Source organism: Gracilinanus agilis, chromosome 6 (genome assembly GCF_016433145.1).
Source record: "Gracilinanus agilis isolate LMUSP501 chromosome 6, AgileGrace, whole genome shotgun sequence".
NCBI classification, from domain to species: domain Eukaryota; kingdom Metazoa; phylum Chordata; class Mammalia; order Didelphimorphia; family Didelphidae; genus Gracilinanus; species Gracilinanus agilis.
The window spans coordinates 124,345,212-124,360,778 of record NC_058135.1 but is presented as its reverse complement, the minus strand read 5'-3'; the positions used below and the strand labels follow the sequence as shown (position 1 = coordinate 124,360,778).

Below are 15,567 nucleotides of genomic sequence, written 5' to 3'. Positions count from 1 at the left end.
CAAAAAGTAAATGTGAAAATAAGGACAAATATATATATATTCTATTACAGTTGATCATATAAATCTTTTTTCTATGAATATCATAAGTTAAATGCTGCAATACAAAGGCAGTCAAGAACTGAGTTTTAGAATGTCACAATGAATTAAGCAATGGCTAACATTTATATAGTGCTGATTATGTGCCAGGCACTGTGCTAAGTGCCTTACAATTAATATCTCATTTGATTCTAACAACTCTGGAAGGTAGGTGCTAGGAGAAAACTGCTCCTTCCAGTCCAGGTCTCAGTTCCTTGAGATAGCAATTCTTGGGGAAAAGAACTTGCTAAGTCCATTTAAATTATAGGCAACTGATGTAGGACATAGCATTTTTATATACCTGTAGAAAACAGAATAGCCAAATTCTTTTCAGATGTTCCAAAGGAACACCTCATCTGTGCTTTTATTGAATGGGAGAAGGAGGAGGAATTGCTGCCTTTAATATTTTTCTTTCGACTTTATAGGGCTCTTGTACTTTATATAAAGTCCTTAATCCACTGGGTTGTTGTGAAGATCAAATGAGTTATGTAAAGTGCTATATAAATGTCAGTTATCATTGTTATAATTAATTAATAATACCACTTTGAAATTATTTGGGGGGAGGACAGCTGAAATATACTCTTAAAATTCATTCTCATTTCTGCCAGTTCTTCTCTTTAAACAAGTTCTAATTTATAATCACTCCCCCCAAGGTCACCCTGGGAAATTTTAAAAAGGATGCTCACCCTAGTTAGCTACACTGTTTTCTGCACCATAAAATTATCCTCAACGTACTGCTAAAAACTTGCACATGACTTGTGGTAGAAACTTTACAACAGATGTATGTGGTTACAAATCCATCACCACTAAAGCATTTCTAAAATCCAGTTGCTTACTGGATATTTCCACCTGAATGTCCTCTTGTCACCTCAAACTCATCTTTTACAAAAGTGAATTTATTATTTTCCTGCCCAAACCAGCTAGCCCTTTCAACTTTCCTATGTTTGACACTATCATTACTATTTTTTCTAATCACAGTCTGCTTTAAATCTTAACTCCATCCCTTTCTTTCTTCACTCCCTAAATTTATCAGTTCATCAGTAGTCACTGCTGCTTCTCCACTCGTACTTCTGTGTTATCTCAGGCATTGAGGTTCAGATTACAATAGCCTTTTGGCCAACTGTTTGCCCTCCCTTTAGTCAGTCTCTGTCTCTCTCTGTCTCAACACACCATAAAGCTCGCCATTACTAATGAAGCACCCTTATTTTATATCATTCCATTGCAAAAAACCTCCTTCCTGGACTGGACCAAACTCAAAGAATTCCAAAGTATTGCCTTTCCATTCTTATTCAAAATTCTCTTAGTACTGCTCAAAACAAACAAGTAACTCCAAACAGACCAGCCTCCTCACTTTCACTCATGCTAACTCGCATATCGGAGTAGCCATCTGATGTAGCAGGTAGCACTGGGCAGCATCTGAAGGAGTGAGAAGCTAGCAAGTTCAGCCTCTTCCATAACACATTCCATGGCTCTCCTGGTTCCCCTACTAAACTCGGATAGCCATTATCACCAATATCTCAGAATCTAGCATTTGATTACACAGTTTGGTCCTTCTCACTTATTGTATGGATTGTAAAGTGAAACTCAGCTAAGACATTGCCATGCTTTAATGTCACCTGAAGATCTGAGTGCTGTAAGCCTGGAGGAGGCAATACTTAGGACCTTTCCACAGCAATGGTCAAGTGTGTGAAAGGCTGTCACACGAAAAATGGGTTATGTGCTCAGAGAACATAAATTTAGGCTGGATGTCAATATCGAAATAACAATTTCAGTTATCCATCCAAAAATGAAGTGGACTGTCTTGGGACGTAGTGGGTTCTCTTCTCTCTGGAAGCTTATAAAGGCTGAATAAAACACATGTCAGGTAGATTGTAAAAGGGCTCCTTGGTTAAGCAGGGTTGGACTAGATGGCATTTCAGATTCCTTAATATTGAGATGTTTCAATTCTTTAAGCTTACAGGCAAGGACAGGATATCTTCAGGTCTTCACATCTTTGGTACTCAACAAATATTTGTTAAACTGAATTTGAAAAATAAATATGTGTTATTCTTTCCTTTCAGATAATAGCACCCCACCCCCGCGTCCCGAGAAAACACTACTGCAAGAAATTTCAATTATGCTTAAAGAACTTTGTATATTGTCTTCTCAGACTTCTAGTTCTCTGGCCAACAAGTTTAGGATGAATAAAGCCCTGGATTCTAAGACTAACGTTCAAACCCTACTTCTGATAGTTACTAGCTGGGCATCCCGTAGGCACATATATATCACAGATTCAGTTCCTTCCCTCAGCTTCAGTTTCAGAATCTATAAGAGACCATGATAGCATTTACCTCAGAGTGCTATTATAGAATATCATAATAGACGGAGTAGTTTACAAACCTTAAAGTACTATATAAGATGTTAATTACTATTTTTAACATGACAAAAAGTTGGTTTGCTTTTTTAAAGAGGCAAAGAAAATTAAAACAGCAAAGGCATAAATTGGGGATCATTGAGGAACCTTGACTTTGGCAAAGAATAGTCTTTGTATATATTTTCCAGAAAGTATTCTTAAATCTACATTCCTAATAGTATATGCAGTAATCAAAGTTTCTCATTAGTGATATCACTTGATTCATGACCCTGGCTATGAAATATTGCCAGCTTTCACTTTTCATATTGAAAACAATGCAGGTTAGCTTTGATTTCCTTTTGTTGAACTTCTTACTCTTAAAGAGAGTGGTCTCCTAGTTCTTTTCAAAATTGTTTTTATTTGAGGTGGTTTTGTTTTTTTGGTCTGGACTACAACCTAATTTAAAACTCCCTAAAGACAAATACAAGAGTCCTAGTTTAAACCACACCTACTAAAAGGCAATAGAATTTAAAATTAGCTATTACCTTCCAATGGAAAAAACACCCCAATATATTGAAATACTTTAAAGTTAAGTAAGCATACTGACACATGAATATATGTGTATGTACATATACACATGCATATATTTATATAGGCATGCATATAGACATGCATGTCTCCATATAGATCTCTATATAGATAGAGGTGATAAACCAGAAATCCTGAAGTTATTAAAATGAGTGAATAATATACATAAATTTCTGTTTCTACAGTTTTGTACTTCTCGCCCTTTTTAATTCTAACTTTGTTCCAATGAAACTCAATGATATGAGCATCAAATATTAATTCTTTCTAAATTTGATTTTGGCAAATGAAGATCCAAAATTTGATTCTGCATTTTGACACAGTTAATTAAGTGATGACTAATCAGTAAATTTTTTTTAAAATATAGAATTTCATTCAACTTACAAAAAAAACAACAAAGGAAATTATATTAGAAGCAAAGGTCAAGGTTAGAAGAACAACAAAGAAACTGAAGAAACTGGAGCTTATAAATTATTGATGACCAGGTTCATTAGGCATTACACTGAAAATTGTGAAGAGGTAAAAGAAGGGCTCCCTTAAAATTTCCTATTTATCACTAACGATAAAATCTATGCTAAGTCATCAAATTCATCTACAGGAAACAAATGATCTTGCCTTGATTTTTGTGTATTGAACATTTAAAATCAGGATTGCAGAATGTGAATGTGAATTAGAAGATACCTCCGAATCCGATCTAGTCAGAAGTAAAAATTCAAGGAGAGATGGGTAGAACTCGGGAGGACCAGCTGTTGATGCTATTCCAGTTGAGATCATGCAGAAGCTAACCCAGACCACAAAGGAGGGTCTCTTATCTGTCTACATTTAATAAGAACAGTAAGAGAGGAAAGGAAGAAAAGAGGAGATGACAACAAAAAAAGAGAGAGGAGAACCTGCAAGGAGAGAGGACAGAATGAGCAGCTAGTGGAAAGAGTGCTGGTTTGGGAATCAGGGATAGTTATGTTCAAATTGGGCTCTCTGGCAGTTACCAGCTATTTAACAAATGAGGATAATAATAGCACCTACTTCCCAAGGTTTTTGTAAGGATAAAATGAGGTAATATTCATAAAGTACTTAGCATAGTGCCTAGCACATAGTAGTAAGTATTACTATTACTGCTGCTGCTGCTACTGCTACACCACTACCAGGATTGCTGCTGCTTCTACTGCTATCTATTACTAGATTCTCCTTCCATTTCTGTAGGGATATGAATAAACCAAACATGTTGCGTTTCCTAAAAGCAGAGATGAAAAATTAATCTAGATTATTTATTAATTCCCCTGAGCAAAGAACAGTGATATTAAGGAGATTAGTAAATAGAAAGTTAGACTTAGTTTTCTTCTGAGGATGCCACTCTTTATCTCCTTTCTATTGTCCCATTTCTCCAGATAAGTTTCAGTGAAATTTGAAGGGAGGCGTTTTTTTCTTTAAAAGATGGTAGAGGCTATAGGAGGGAAGAAACAGCTCACTTAGTAAACTAAATACCTCCAAACCTCAACTATCTTTACACTGTGATTAAATGATTTAGCATAGTAAACTCAGACCACTAACCAAAAGCATCAACTGCACAGTCGAGTGGATAGAGCCTGCCTCAAAATCAGTTAGACCTGAATTCAAGTCCTACCTCTGACATGTATTGGCTGCAGGATGATTTGATTTAGACTCTCAGGTCTCTGGGCAACTCTTAAGTTGCAGAGAGGGCACCAACTTGCACTGGAAATGGAGTTTCCTCACCCATAAGTTTCCTTTACCAATGAATTCATCAGTTCAGTGCCTGACCCTCCTTACCCCTGCAACAAACATAAATGGCTTTCTAAATTCAATGGAATGAAGATGAGAGTCATTGAAAAGCTATACTCCTTAGTATCTCCCTGAATGATGGCTGTTGACTTGTTATAGTTGAGTTAAAAGAAAAACTACAGAAACAGAACAAATGAAGAAACAGTACTAAATTATTAAGATGAAGTCCACCATAACTTGTCTTAAAAACTTAACTTGAATATGCCCTTTGGAACAGTAATCTTTGAATTTTCGGTAGGAATCAGTGTGAATACTCTATTATGATACTATCAAAATTACTATTGCCACAAACATCTAATGTTATGTAAACAGTAATACTTTGTTTCCATAAGGAATACTGTAAAAAAATACAAGGAAAATATATTCATCATGTGTGTCACAAAGTTTCTCTAAAAGGGAATATCTAATTAAAAAAAACAACACTTCAATGCTTTTCAAAAAATAAGTCAAATTTCCTCTCTTTAATGGTTGTTTTCAGCAACAGTGGCATTTTCTTAGACTACCCATACCTAATCATGAAACTAGTAACATATTTTAATTCAGATGAGTAAAGTGGCATCACATTTTAATTCTTTATACAGAGGACTATCTCAGCAATGCAATAACCACATTTTGGAGCTTAACACTTTTGGAGAAATGACTTGTCCAAGGTCACCCAGTTAATTCCTGGGAAAGCAGAGTTGGCTTTTTTTACACAGTACTATACCAACACCAGAATTTTTCAACAATCCAAATGCTTTAAACTTAGCTTAAAGATGACTTCCTTAATAAGTTGGGATTCAGATATTCTGTTCAATGGAAATTCCTACGAAAAATTGACCACTTTCTTAGAATACACAGAAGCTGAAATAAGGGCAAACATGACACAGGTGCATATTGCCAAGAAGTACAAAATATCTCATATTCTCTTCACCCCACCCATACTTGATAATCATTCCTCCTCACACCCATATTAGATAATGATACCACAACATTACAATGGGTATTTATTACAGTCAAAAGAACCCCTATTTCTGAAAACAATTTTAAGGTGGAAAAGAAACCGTGATTCTCCATAAACTTGCAATTATTAAGTCATCAACCACTTAAAAATATTAAAGTCTATCCTCATTATAAAAGGAAAGAAATAAAAAATTGACTCAGTAAAAGGCTACAAAGTAGTAGTAATCACTTGGTTAGAATTTGGATCAAATTTTAGCCCCTGTGTTTCAGACCACAAAAGTTGAGCATCAAAATATCCCAAATGTTTCAAGGAATATGTTGACTGAAAGCCAAAAATGTGGCATATTTGGGCAGTGTTCAGTAGAACCAGGAAGAATAACTAAGCTTTACTAACAATAGTAACACCGTAGCTTTGGGGGGAAAATAATAAAATATGCAAAAAATTATGAATTATGTGCTAAGAAATTACTATGTTAAAGTACATTGGTTTCCACCACCTTGTAACCTTGGAGAAGTCGCAGCTTTCCTGGGCTTCAGTTTGCTCTCATGTAAAATGAGGGGGAGGTTATATTGGTTAACCTTTGAGGCTTTTCCCACCTCCAGATCTAGGATCTGACAATATACTTACACCAAGAGCAACAGTTAGTTTTTAGGGTTTGAAAAGTATTGTGCAAATATCTCATTTTTACAACCCTGGGAAGGAATTATTATTACTTCCACTTTATAAATGAGGAAACTAAGTCAAAGGTAAAGTGACTTGCCCAGGGTCACATAACTAGTGAGTAGTATCTGAAATGGAATTTGAACTCATCTCCTTTATTCCAGATTCAGAGCTCTATCCACTGCGCCACCTAGTTGCCAGTAACAGCCAATAACCAAAACCAAAGGATGTGCCTGGATGTACAAAAGGAAGGCAGAAAAATTTATACATCTTGCATACATGAAAGAGGGTTGATGATACCAAATGATTTCTATAACCATAACAGACCAGAATTTTCATGAACTGAGTCTTAGAGCTATTATTATTTATTTAAAATACATGGGACAGAATACAAAAGAAACAAAGTGAAATTTACTATTAATTAGCTATTTAAAAGTAAGGTTACAGTAGTTACATTTTCTATTGTAAACTTTCAATATTAAATGTGCTTTAAATGGAAAAAGTACTTTTGAATCATAATGCCATACTAAAATTATGAAAAGTAATAATCGAGACCAGTTCTGTTTGGCAATGAGCCCCTACTGAATATTTCTTTTATATATAAATAATATGTCACTCAGCACTTTTCAAGCATTTGGTTTTTAAGTTATCCTTTTCAACTCCACGTAATATAATGAGCTAATGATATTAGGGAATGACAATTTTAAAATCCCCACAGGAGATATCTGCAGAATCCTCAAATAAACCTGTATGTGTATACACACAAACATATTCCACTTCCAAATATATTACTCAACTTTTAAGGTAACTTTACAGATGAAATATCTTAACCCTAACCACATACAATTATATTCATCCCACAACTTCTACCAGAGATTGGCATTTAGAGAATATAGACAGCTTAAGAATATGAATCAACAACTTACAATGAAATATATTCACGCTATAATATAGAATTATGTACATATTACACTATAAGAATATACTAGCTACCATTCAAAAAACAAACAAACAAGGAACACGTTATAGCCCAGAAAATAATAGATGAATGGGCAGGGCACATTTTCTAACATTTAGGAGGTTGCATTTGGATATATGAGGAAGAAATGAGATGGATATATCGACCAACTCTAAAATTGACTTACAAAGTTAATTCCCCTCCCCATGGAAAAACAAAATAAATTTGTATAAACAAATAAGGAAAAATTCACATTTTGACATGATGGAGCCATATAACAAGGATATCTATTATATATTCAGTAAAAAGGCCACTTATCATGGCCACATAATAAAAATATAGTATTGAATCAAAGTCCAATGCAACTATCCCATGAAGAATTTAGAACCACCCTTTCTACGCATATTTTAAACCTCTTCCTTGTTTTTCTAAATATATACACACTGCTATCTAGAGCAGGGAAAAGCCAAAAGATATTCTTACTGTAAATAAGGCATGTCTTATGAAACTGAGAAGTTATAAATACACCAATTCAAAACTGCACTGACATACTTCATTTCCAGTGTAAGTAAAAGAGCAAGTTATGCATGTGGTAACTTCAGATGTAGAAAGTCTTTAAAAGCCCCTTCACAATTAAGGAAGTGATTAGTTTTTTTTTTTAATATGAAAACCACAATGTTCCTCCTCCCAATAAACTCGTGGGGAATAGATCTTTGAGTTCAATTTTGCCTTTCAAAGAGAAAATCCATATTTTTTATTAGAGTATGTTTAAAAAAAAAAAAAAAAACTACCCTGCCTTAAAGAAACCAGTCAAATTGACAAGGAAGAAACTCTAGTGCTGGACAACTTGGGTACTTACTGTAGTAAGTTGATACAGTCCTTACTGTAGTAAGTTGATAAATATAAAATAAACAACACTTACTGAACAAAAAGACAAATTGAAAACAGGAACTACTGCAAAATGAAAGCATTACTCTTTGTTTGAATTTTTTGAAGTAATTTTTAAAAGAGCTGCTTAGGGATTTTTTCGTTCCTCTTATTAAAAAAAAAAAGTAACAACATCCTAAAAAGATAGAAGGCATACCAAATAACAGTTTTTGAGTCAAAATTAAAGCTGCAAGCAAAATATAAACATTCGGTAGCTGAAAAGACAATGCAAAACCAAACATCAAGATTTTTAAAAAGCGAATTTTGAAATCGGGATGGAATCAAAAGATAGACAGTAACTCACCTTGACACATTTTCTGGAATGTATTCTAGAACTGGATACCCATCATTTCTTCTGGATGACAAGTCACTGTGTGATTTCCATGACTCCACCAATGTATTGACTGGAGGAAATGAGCTCAAATGTGAAAAAGATTGGTCTCTTCCAATAGGTCTTGATAAAGATATTGTGCCTTGAGCTCCAATCCTGTAGTGGAAAGACTGTCCACCTGAATTCACACCAACGATGGCAGATGAAGGCAGGCTGTTTTCTTGATAATAACTACCATCATCGAGCTCTTGTTTAATTCCCATGGGCAGACCCGGATTTGGAAATGCACTGCCTTCACAACTGCCGTCAAATGAGGAAACAGGTGGTCCTAAAATTCCAGATAGAGAATAATAGTCCTTGTCATCCATGAAGGAAAAATATGAACCATCCATAAATGGAAATGGATTTACTGTCTGATTCCCTTTAAAAGAAGTACCTGAACACGAATGCTTGGCTGACTCCTGTTTGACGGGTACTGAGAATTGGGAATCAGAATTGACTTTGCTATTTGCTCCAAGACACGAGCTACTGAAAGCTCCATCTGGTTCTGATTTTATATACTGAACGATGTTAAGCTGACTAGCCACACCGTTATTGGAGATGGAATTCTCTATTTCCTCTGTTTTCGGAAATGTCACTTCTTGAGCACCTCTCTCGTTCGTTTCTGGACTCGGAACAACGTCCTGGGTCGTACTGGATCCAACAGACGTGGCAGAAGCAGCAAAGCTGAAGGCATTGTTTCCCGGGCTGCAGATAGAAGATCCCACAGTGCTAGCAGCTGGACTAGAAAGAGTCGACCTGTTATTCGTATTGGAAGGGCTGGAAATAGAGCACCTGGAGTTGTTGATGTTTGCAGGACTGGACACAGAGGAGCGCATAGTGACATTGTTAGGACTAGAGACGGGAGATTTGACACTACAGTGACTAGGAGGGCTTGAAATCGGGGATTTCATGCTACTTATTGGACTAGACAGAGGAGAACCTACATTGCTAGCATGTGCAGGGCTGTGCGACACAGAGCTTCGATTTTCAACATTCGGGGAACATGGCAGAGGAGTTCCCTGGGTAATTGGGCTGTGCACTGGGAAACTGCCAAAGTTGGCTGTCGTTGAGGACACGGAGTTGATTCCAGCAGGACTGCAGACTGAAGAATTCATGTTCAGAGGACTACAAACAGAAGGACTTTTCTCATGACACATTATGGGGCTTTTAACAATAGAGCGCATGATACTACCATTCACAGAATTGCCAGAGTCAGAGATAAATGATCTCAAGGACCTGTTCACACTGTTTAAAGTAGACGGGCGATGGCCATTTTCTTTGTAAAATTTTACCAGCTGTTCAACATTTTGATAAATTTTTGCTGGACTGAGGCTTCTTCCTTGCTGATTCTGCTGATCATAGGCAAAATCAGCATCTCTTATGGAGTCCATGTATAAACCCATAGATTCAGCAACAGTGGCTGAGAGTTCCTTAGATTCCAACTCTGTTTTAATATCAGATGTTAAAATCCCAGGCTGATTACTGTCTTGCTGAAGGCAAGGGAGTAGTTCATGTTTTTCTTTGCTGTTTCCTTGAGTACTGTTGTTTGGAATAGCACCGGAAACACAGCTTACATTGACAATCTCCATATAGTTATTCTCATCAGTCCTCTCTCCAGACCCCAAGGAAGAATGTTCTGCAGATTGAGAAACTTGACCCCAACGTCGTTCCATATCTAGGCCTTCAGGAAAACTGTGATATCCCTTGGTCTCCATAACTAGCAAATAAATTTATTAAATTAAAAAGTTAATGCAAGTAATATATCAATTTAAAATGACATATATATTACAAATTCTATATGAAAAGCAAATATGTACGTATATATAATACCTATTTGGAATACTGATTAATTTTGAAGAAGTTATGAAACACAAATTTTTAACCCTGTAAACTTCATATTTTAAATATCCTTCAAACTGAAAGAAAATTACAGATTAACTCCATGTATATGTTGACAAATAATTCTGAATATTCTAAAACATATCAGACTGGAAATGCATATCGCAATATTAAACATTAGAATTTTAAATGTCTTTTGAAAGGTAACTTCATAAATTTTTTCAGAAATAGGGCTTATTTTGAGTAGCAGTTTCTTAATGAATGGATTTAAATGTCAATATTGACAAATAGAATACAACTTCTTGTAACTTAATTAGAATGAGGCAGAACTCAAAATTTATTAAGAAAAATATCCATATCATCTACAAGGATATTTTATGACTGTTTCCAGGTATTTTTATATAATATTTGGATGTGATGTCATCACAAAAAGACCTCACTGGTCCCTCTCTAAAAGGAGCTCCAAATAGTTATGAAGAGATATATCGTTCAAGACGTCATATCTATACATTGTAACTGACTATATGGAAGAGAATCTATGGAAATCCTTAGGATTTACATGAAGAAAGCAGATAGCTGGGAAAGTGCTAGGGGGGAAAAAGTTGTACTATATTTGTTTTGTGTTAAATATCTAAAGTGAGTTGAAGAAATCCAATTATTCTTTACATTTCACATCTCAGAAAAGCTGTATGATTTAAAGAACTATTCATCTACTTTTTTTTAATATCAAATTTATTGTTATAACACTGAGAAGGAGATAATGTTAGCTTACATTTATATAGTGCTTTGCAGTTTATAAAATGTTTAACATGAATCATCTCATTTTATTCAACTCTGAGATAAGCAGGACAAACATTAGTATCCTTATTTTGCAAATAAGGAAACTGAGCCTCAAATAGGTTAAATAACTTGTCTAAGGAAACACAACTAATAAGTGGCTAACCCTATAATTGAACTAAAAGCTTGGACTCCAAGTTCAAGGCTTAATTTATTGCACTATACTATAATTCTATGTTAAAAAACTTTTTAGGGACCTTTTCCCCACAAAAAAAGGGTAGGGCATCACTTTATGAATTTCCTAAAATAAATCAGAGAGCTGACATAAAATAGCTTATTGTAGAAAAAAATCTGTCAATAGTATTCCTAAATTCTTGTCATTAAGGTACTATAGGCATAGTAATGAGTTTTAATGGCAAAAAAAATTAAGCCAACATTATTGAAGTACAACTAATTTATTGATATTAAATACTTACAGCATGTATTAGCACAAGGGAACTACTTTATAAATTTTTTAATAGAGATAGCCTATAAATCACAGAGCAAAAAGGAAGAAATTTTTTAAAGGAAGTAGGTCTTGTTAACAATTCAAAATTTAATAACCTCAAACAAAATGATGAATGTGATATGACCACAAAACAGGAAGCTAAATCAATGTGCTGCTCATTCAGAACAAAAATGTGACAGAGTAGGGATAAGGGGAAAGGAGGACTTTCAGCTGAAAATAGGAGGCCTTGGATGATCTATTCTGAATATTATTCAGATTAAGATAAACAGCCAATGAATAGTTACTGCAGTAAAAAGCCTGAGGATATAGTAATTTAAGTATACCTATGACAAATGTTTCATGTCCCAATAGATCATAAAGCAGCAGCCCCATTACATCACCATCAAGTCAAAAACCTATTGATAGACATTAGAGTTAGATATTAGCTTATCCAGTCTGACCATAAAGGGCAGAAATACCTCTACAAATTCATCAGTGAGAGTGTCATCTAATCTTTGCTTGAATACTTTAGGTGACAAGGGACTGTCACCTAACTCTTAAGTCCCTATACCCAGTTACAGGGAGGCTTCGATTGTTGGCTCATTGTTTTGTTTTGGTTTGGTTAAATTTTTTCTCAAGGTGTGCCAAAATCTGATTCTGAATAAACTTTCACCCATTTATTATAGTTTGGCCTTCTAAAACAACATTAAATATACCTGTTCCTTCTTCTAGGAATTTATATTATTCTTCAAATACATGAATATTCTCTTCAAAACTTCTCTAGATTCTAAATTAAGTCCTTCAACTTTTCTATACCCTGTATTTATCCCACTTAATTTAGGCCTAGTCTTGTAGAGTGTTAAGATCATTTTAAGTCTTTGCCATTTGTAACTATATCTTTCCCATCTTTGTGTTACCTTCAAATTTTAAAAAATTCCTCTTTTTTCTGTCTTCATTGAAACCTCTCATTAAACAAGTGTAAAAGTTGTTTTACTTGTCTAGAGTTTAGAAAGCAAAGGGCAGAGCCTTTTGACACTCCTCTAGAAATTTCTATCCAAGTTGTCAGCAACTCTTAATAAACACTATGTTGGTAAATTTACTTAAGTAACTGTGAAAATCACCTTTAAGCATCACACATGCCATCCTATCTTGGGAGGTGACAAAAATCATTCTAATGTATATTATGTCTAAAAATGATCTCCTGATTGAACAAACTAATATCCCTACCAAAAGAGGAAATGAGATATATATGGCAATGAGTTTAACCAAACCATACAATAGATGGCATTATTCAGATAATGATCTCTCTTAAATCCATAAAAGTGTTAATAAAACTGTAAGGTTAATTGAAAATTAATTTCATGTGTCCAAATAATGAATCAGGCTAGTATTTTATTTCCAATACTACTTATGGGAACCCAGGATATATACTTTTGGACCTACCATATAATGCGGACAGAGATGATGGCTGTATACCAGTGTAATTTCTTTCTTTTTTTTTTTTTTTTATGGAAGCAAATAAAAAGTTGTGAACATTTAAAACATAATAACTGATGAACTGGGTGACCCTGGCAGGATGCTAACATCTGAAAGGAAAAGGAAACCTTTCCATTACTTAAAAGTTAGCTCTACCAGATGTTGATATGGAGACCTAGAACCTACAAAAATGCTGTTTTCTCTTCCTGATAATGGAAGCTGCAACACAAGAACACTTGAATGAAAGGTAAAAGCAATACTCTTATTTTCAGGCAATCTGACTAACATTAAAAGGAGTTTTATTCAAAATTATGGGGAGAGGAAATAAGCAATGGTAGCATGTTCAATCACTGTTAGGATTGCTAAAACATAAGTTTCTATCCTCTTTCCCCTCTTACATAGGGGTTTGCCTAAAACATCTTAACTATTAATATTCTTCTCAAAAATAATTTTTACTTATAGTTGAAACACATCAAAGTATTACCCTATAATCTTTAATTTTTTGTTAGACTACTAAGAATTTAATGATCATAATATATAATAGCTGGAAAATTCAACAACTCTTCTTTCGTCATCTTTATGATAGATCAGTGTTATTTTCTGATCTTTTATAGACAAGATAAGTAACAAGTACTAGTCCAAGGTCATCCAAGTAAGCCTGTGGTAAAACCAGTAAGAACTGAGCAGACTTGATTTCTATTTCCCTGCTTATTTCATTGAGCCACCTAGCCTCAAAAAAAAAAAAAAAAAAAAAAAAAAGTTTTCTCCTTAAAGGAAAAATCAAGCTCCTTTCCCAGTAAAGTGATACTTTTCTTAAATAGCATTTTCATGAATATCCCATGATGTTCACTGTTAATAAGGACATGGATTTCAATGTAAATATCATTGACATAGACAATATATTGACACAGAAGTCAATATAAATTTAAAAGTTGATATATTTAAGGATACTCCCTGGTTCTTTAACTTAAGAACAATTTGATGCAACAGAAAGAGTAATATCTGTATCTTAAGAATTAGGTAAATATTGAGGTAGGGGGTAGCATGAATATTTACAACAGTCCTCTTATCCGGAGCAATAATATCTTGCCCGTGGCTTTGCTTTCCCATGGGATCTAGGGGCTTCCTCATTTGCTATCGAAAGGATTAAATGCAAAAATAAAAATGGTAAAACTAAAAACCAGAAAAAATCAATCTTCAGGGAAAAGGCCGAGAGAAGGGTGGTCAAACTTCAGCTGCAAAAGGCATCTAAAAGCTGCTTGCTCAGGGCATTTATCAAAAGTGGCCAAAACTTTTTTCCCCCAAAATAGTCCTCTGGCGGCCAAAGAATAAAAAGTGGAAAACCAAAACACTAACACACACACGCACACACACCATACTGACTGTGCCTCTGGATTACGCAGCTTCTTCTCTCTTCTCAAAGTGAACACCACGCAAAGCGGAGCAGCACCGCTGCAGCCCCTTCACACCTGCCTCCCCTCTGCGCGGGGGTCTCAGTCTCTTCTACCTGTTGCTATGTCCACCTCCTTCACCACCACCGGGTCGCCACTGTTGCGCAGCCCCCTTAAGTCCAACCACATCCAGGCGGGCAAGTGCCGCTCTCCTTGCTCGGCGAGAACATGAAGCGGCAAGGCTTCCTTGCCCAGGTGACTACATGGGTTTCCACTGCAGAGCCTTTAGTCGGCTCTATCTCTCCAGCCCAATGACACCCGGGGCGCAGAGAGGGAGGCAGGGGGGCAGGGCGGGTGGGAGGGGAGATGGGAGGGAGCGAAGGGAGGAGGGGGGGAGTGAGAGGGCAGGTCACATGTCCAGATAAAGTTCAGATCGAGCTCCCGCCCCTCAAAGCTTTTCCCATTGGTCTGAAGAAAAGCGAAGAGCCACGCTACACCGGGTAGGCAGCCTTCTCATTGGAGAAACGGGATTGTCAGTCACTAGGCGGGCGACATGACTGATACAAAGTTGCTGCGACACAGCCTGGAATATGTGGCTCCCCCTTAAAGCCACAGAAGTGGCAAGAGCGCTGGAAGCCAGAGACTACGACACTGATGCATGCGTGCCCTCTGTTTTTCTTCCACTAGCCTTTCATCCAAATGCATGGCATTCAAACTAACTATTCCCTCTCCTTTCATAAGTCTGCAACTAATGGGGGGTGGGGGGTGGGTAGGGGAGCTGTTAAAAGGGGTCGGAGTCCCTGCTCTCCTTTCAGAGAACTGACAATCTGGGTGTTTCCTCACACTCTACCTGCAGCACCAGGTGAGCGGTAGCAATCAGTGCCATTGGCTCTCCCTAAATAGTATGGAGGAGAGCTTACAGAGCAGCAAAGCTTCTTCCCCTTGCC

The 15,567-nt window shown here is 36.0% G+C and overlaps 1 protein-coding gene across 1 annotated transcript in view; it reads right to left on the bottom strand.

Annotated features, from left to right (window-relative positions):
* NR3C2 (nuclear receptor subfamily 3 group C member 2) overlaps nucleotides 1–13,644 on the bottom strand; it is a 367,948-nt gene extending 354,304 nt beyond the window's left edge. Inside the window, 2 exon segments of the mRNA XM_044682206.1 lie at nucleotides 8,582–10,367; nucleotides 13,197–13,644. Of these exon segments, the coding sequence (XP_044538141.1) occupies nucleotides 8,582–10,365 (1,784 nt within the window). The 5' untranslated portion in view covers nucleotides 10,366–10,367; nucleotides 13,197–13,644.
* Nucleotides 13,645–15,567: the final 1,923 nt, after the last annotated feature.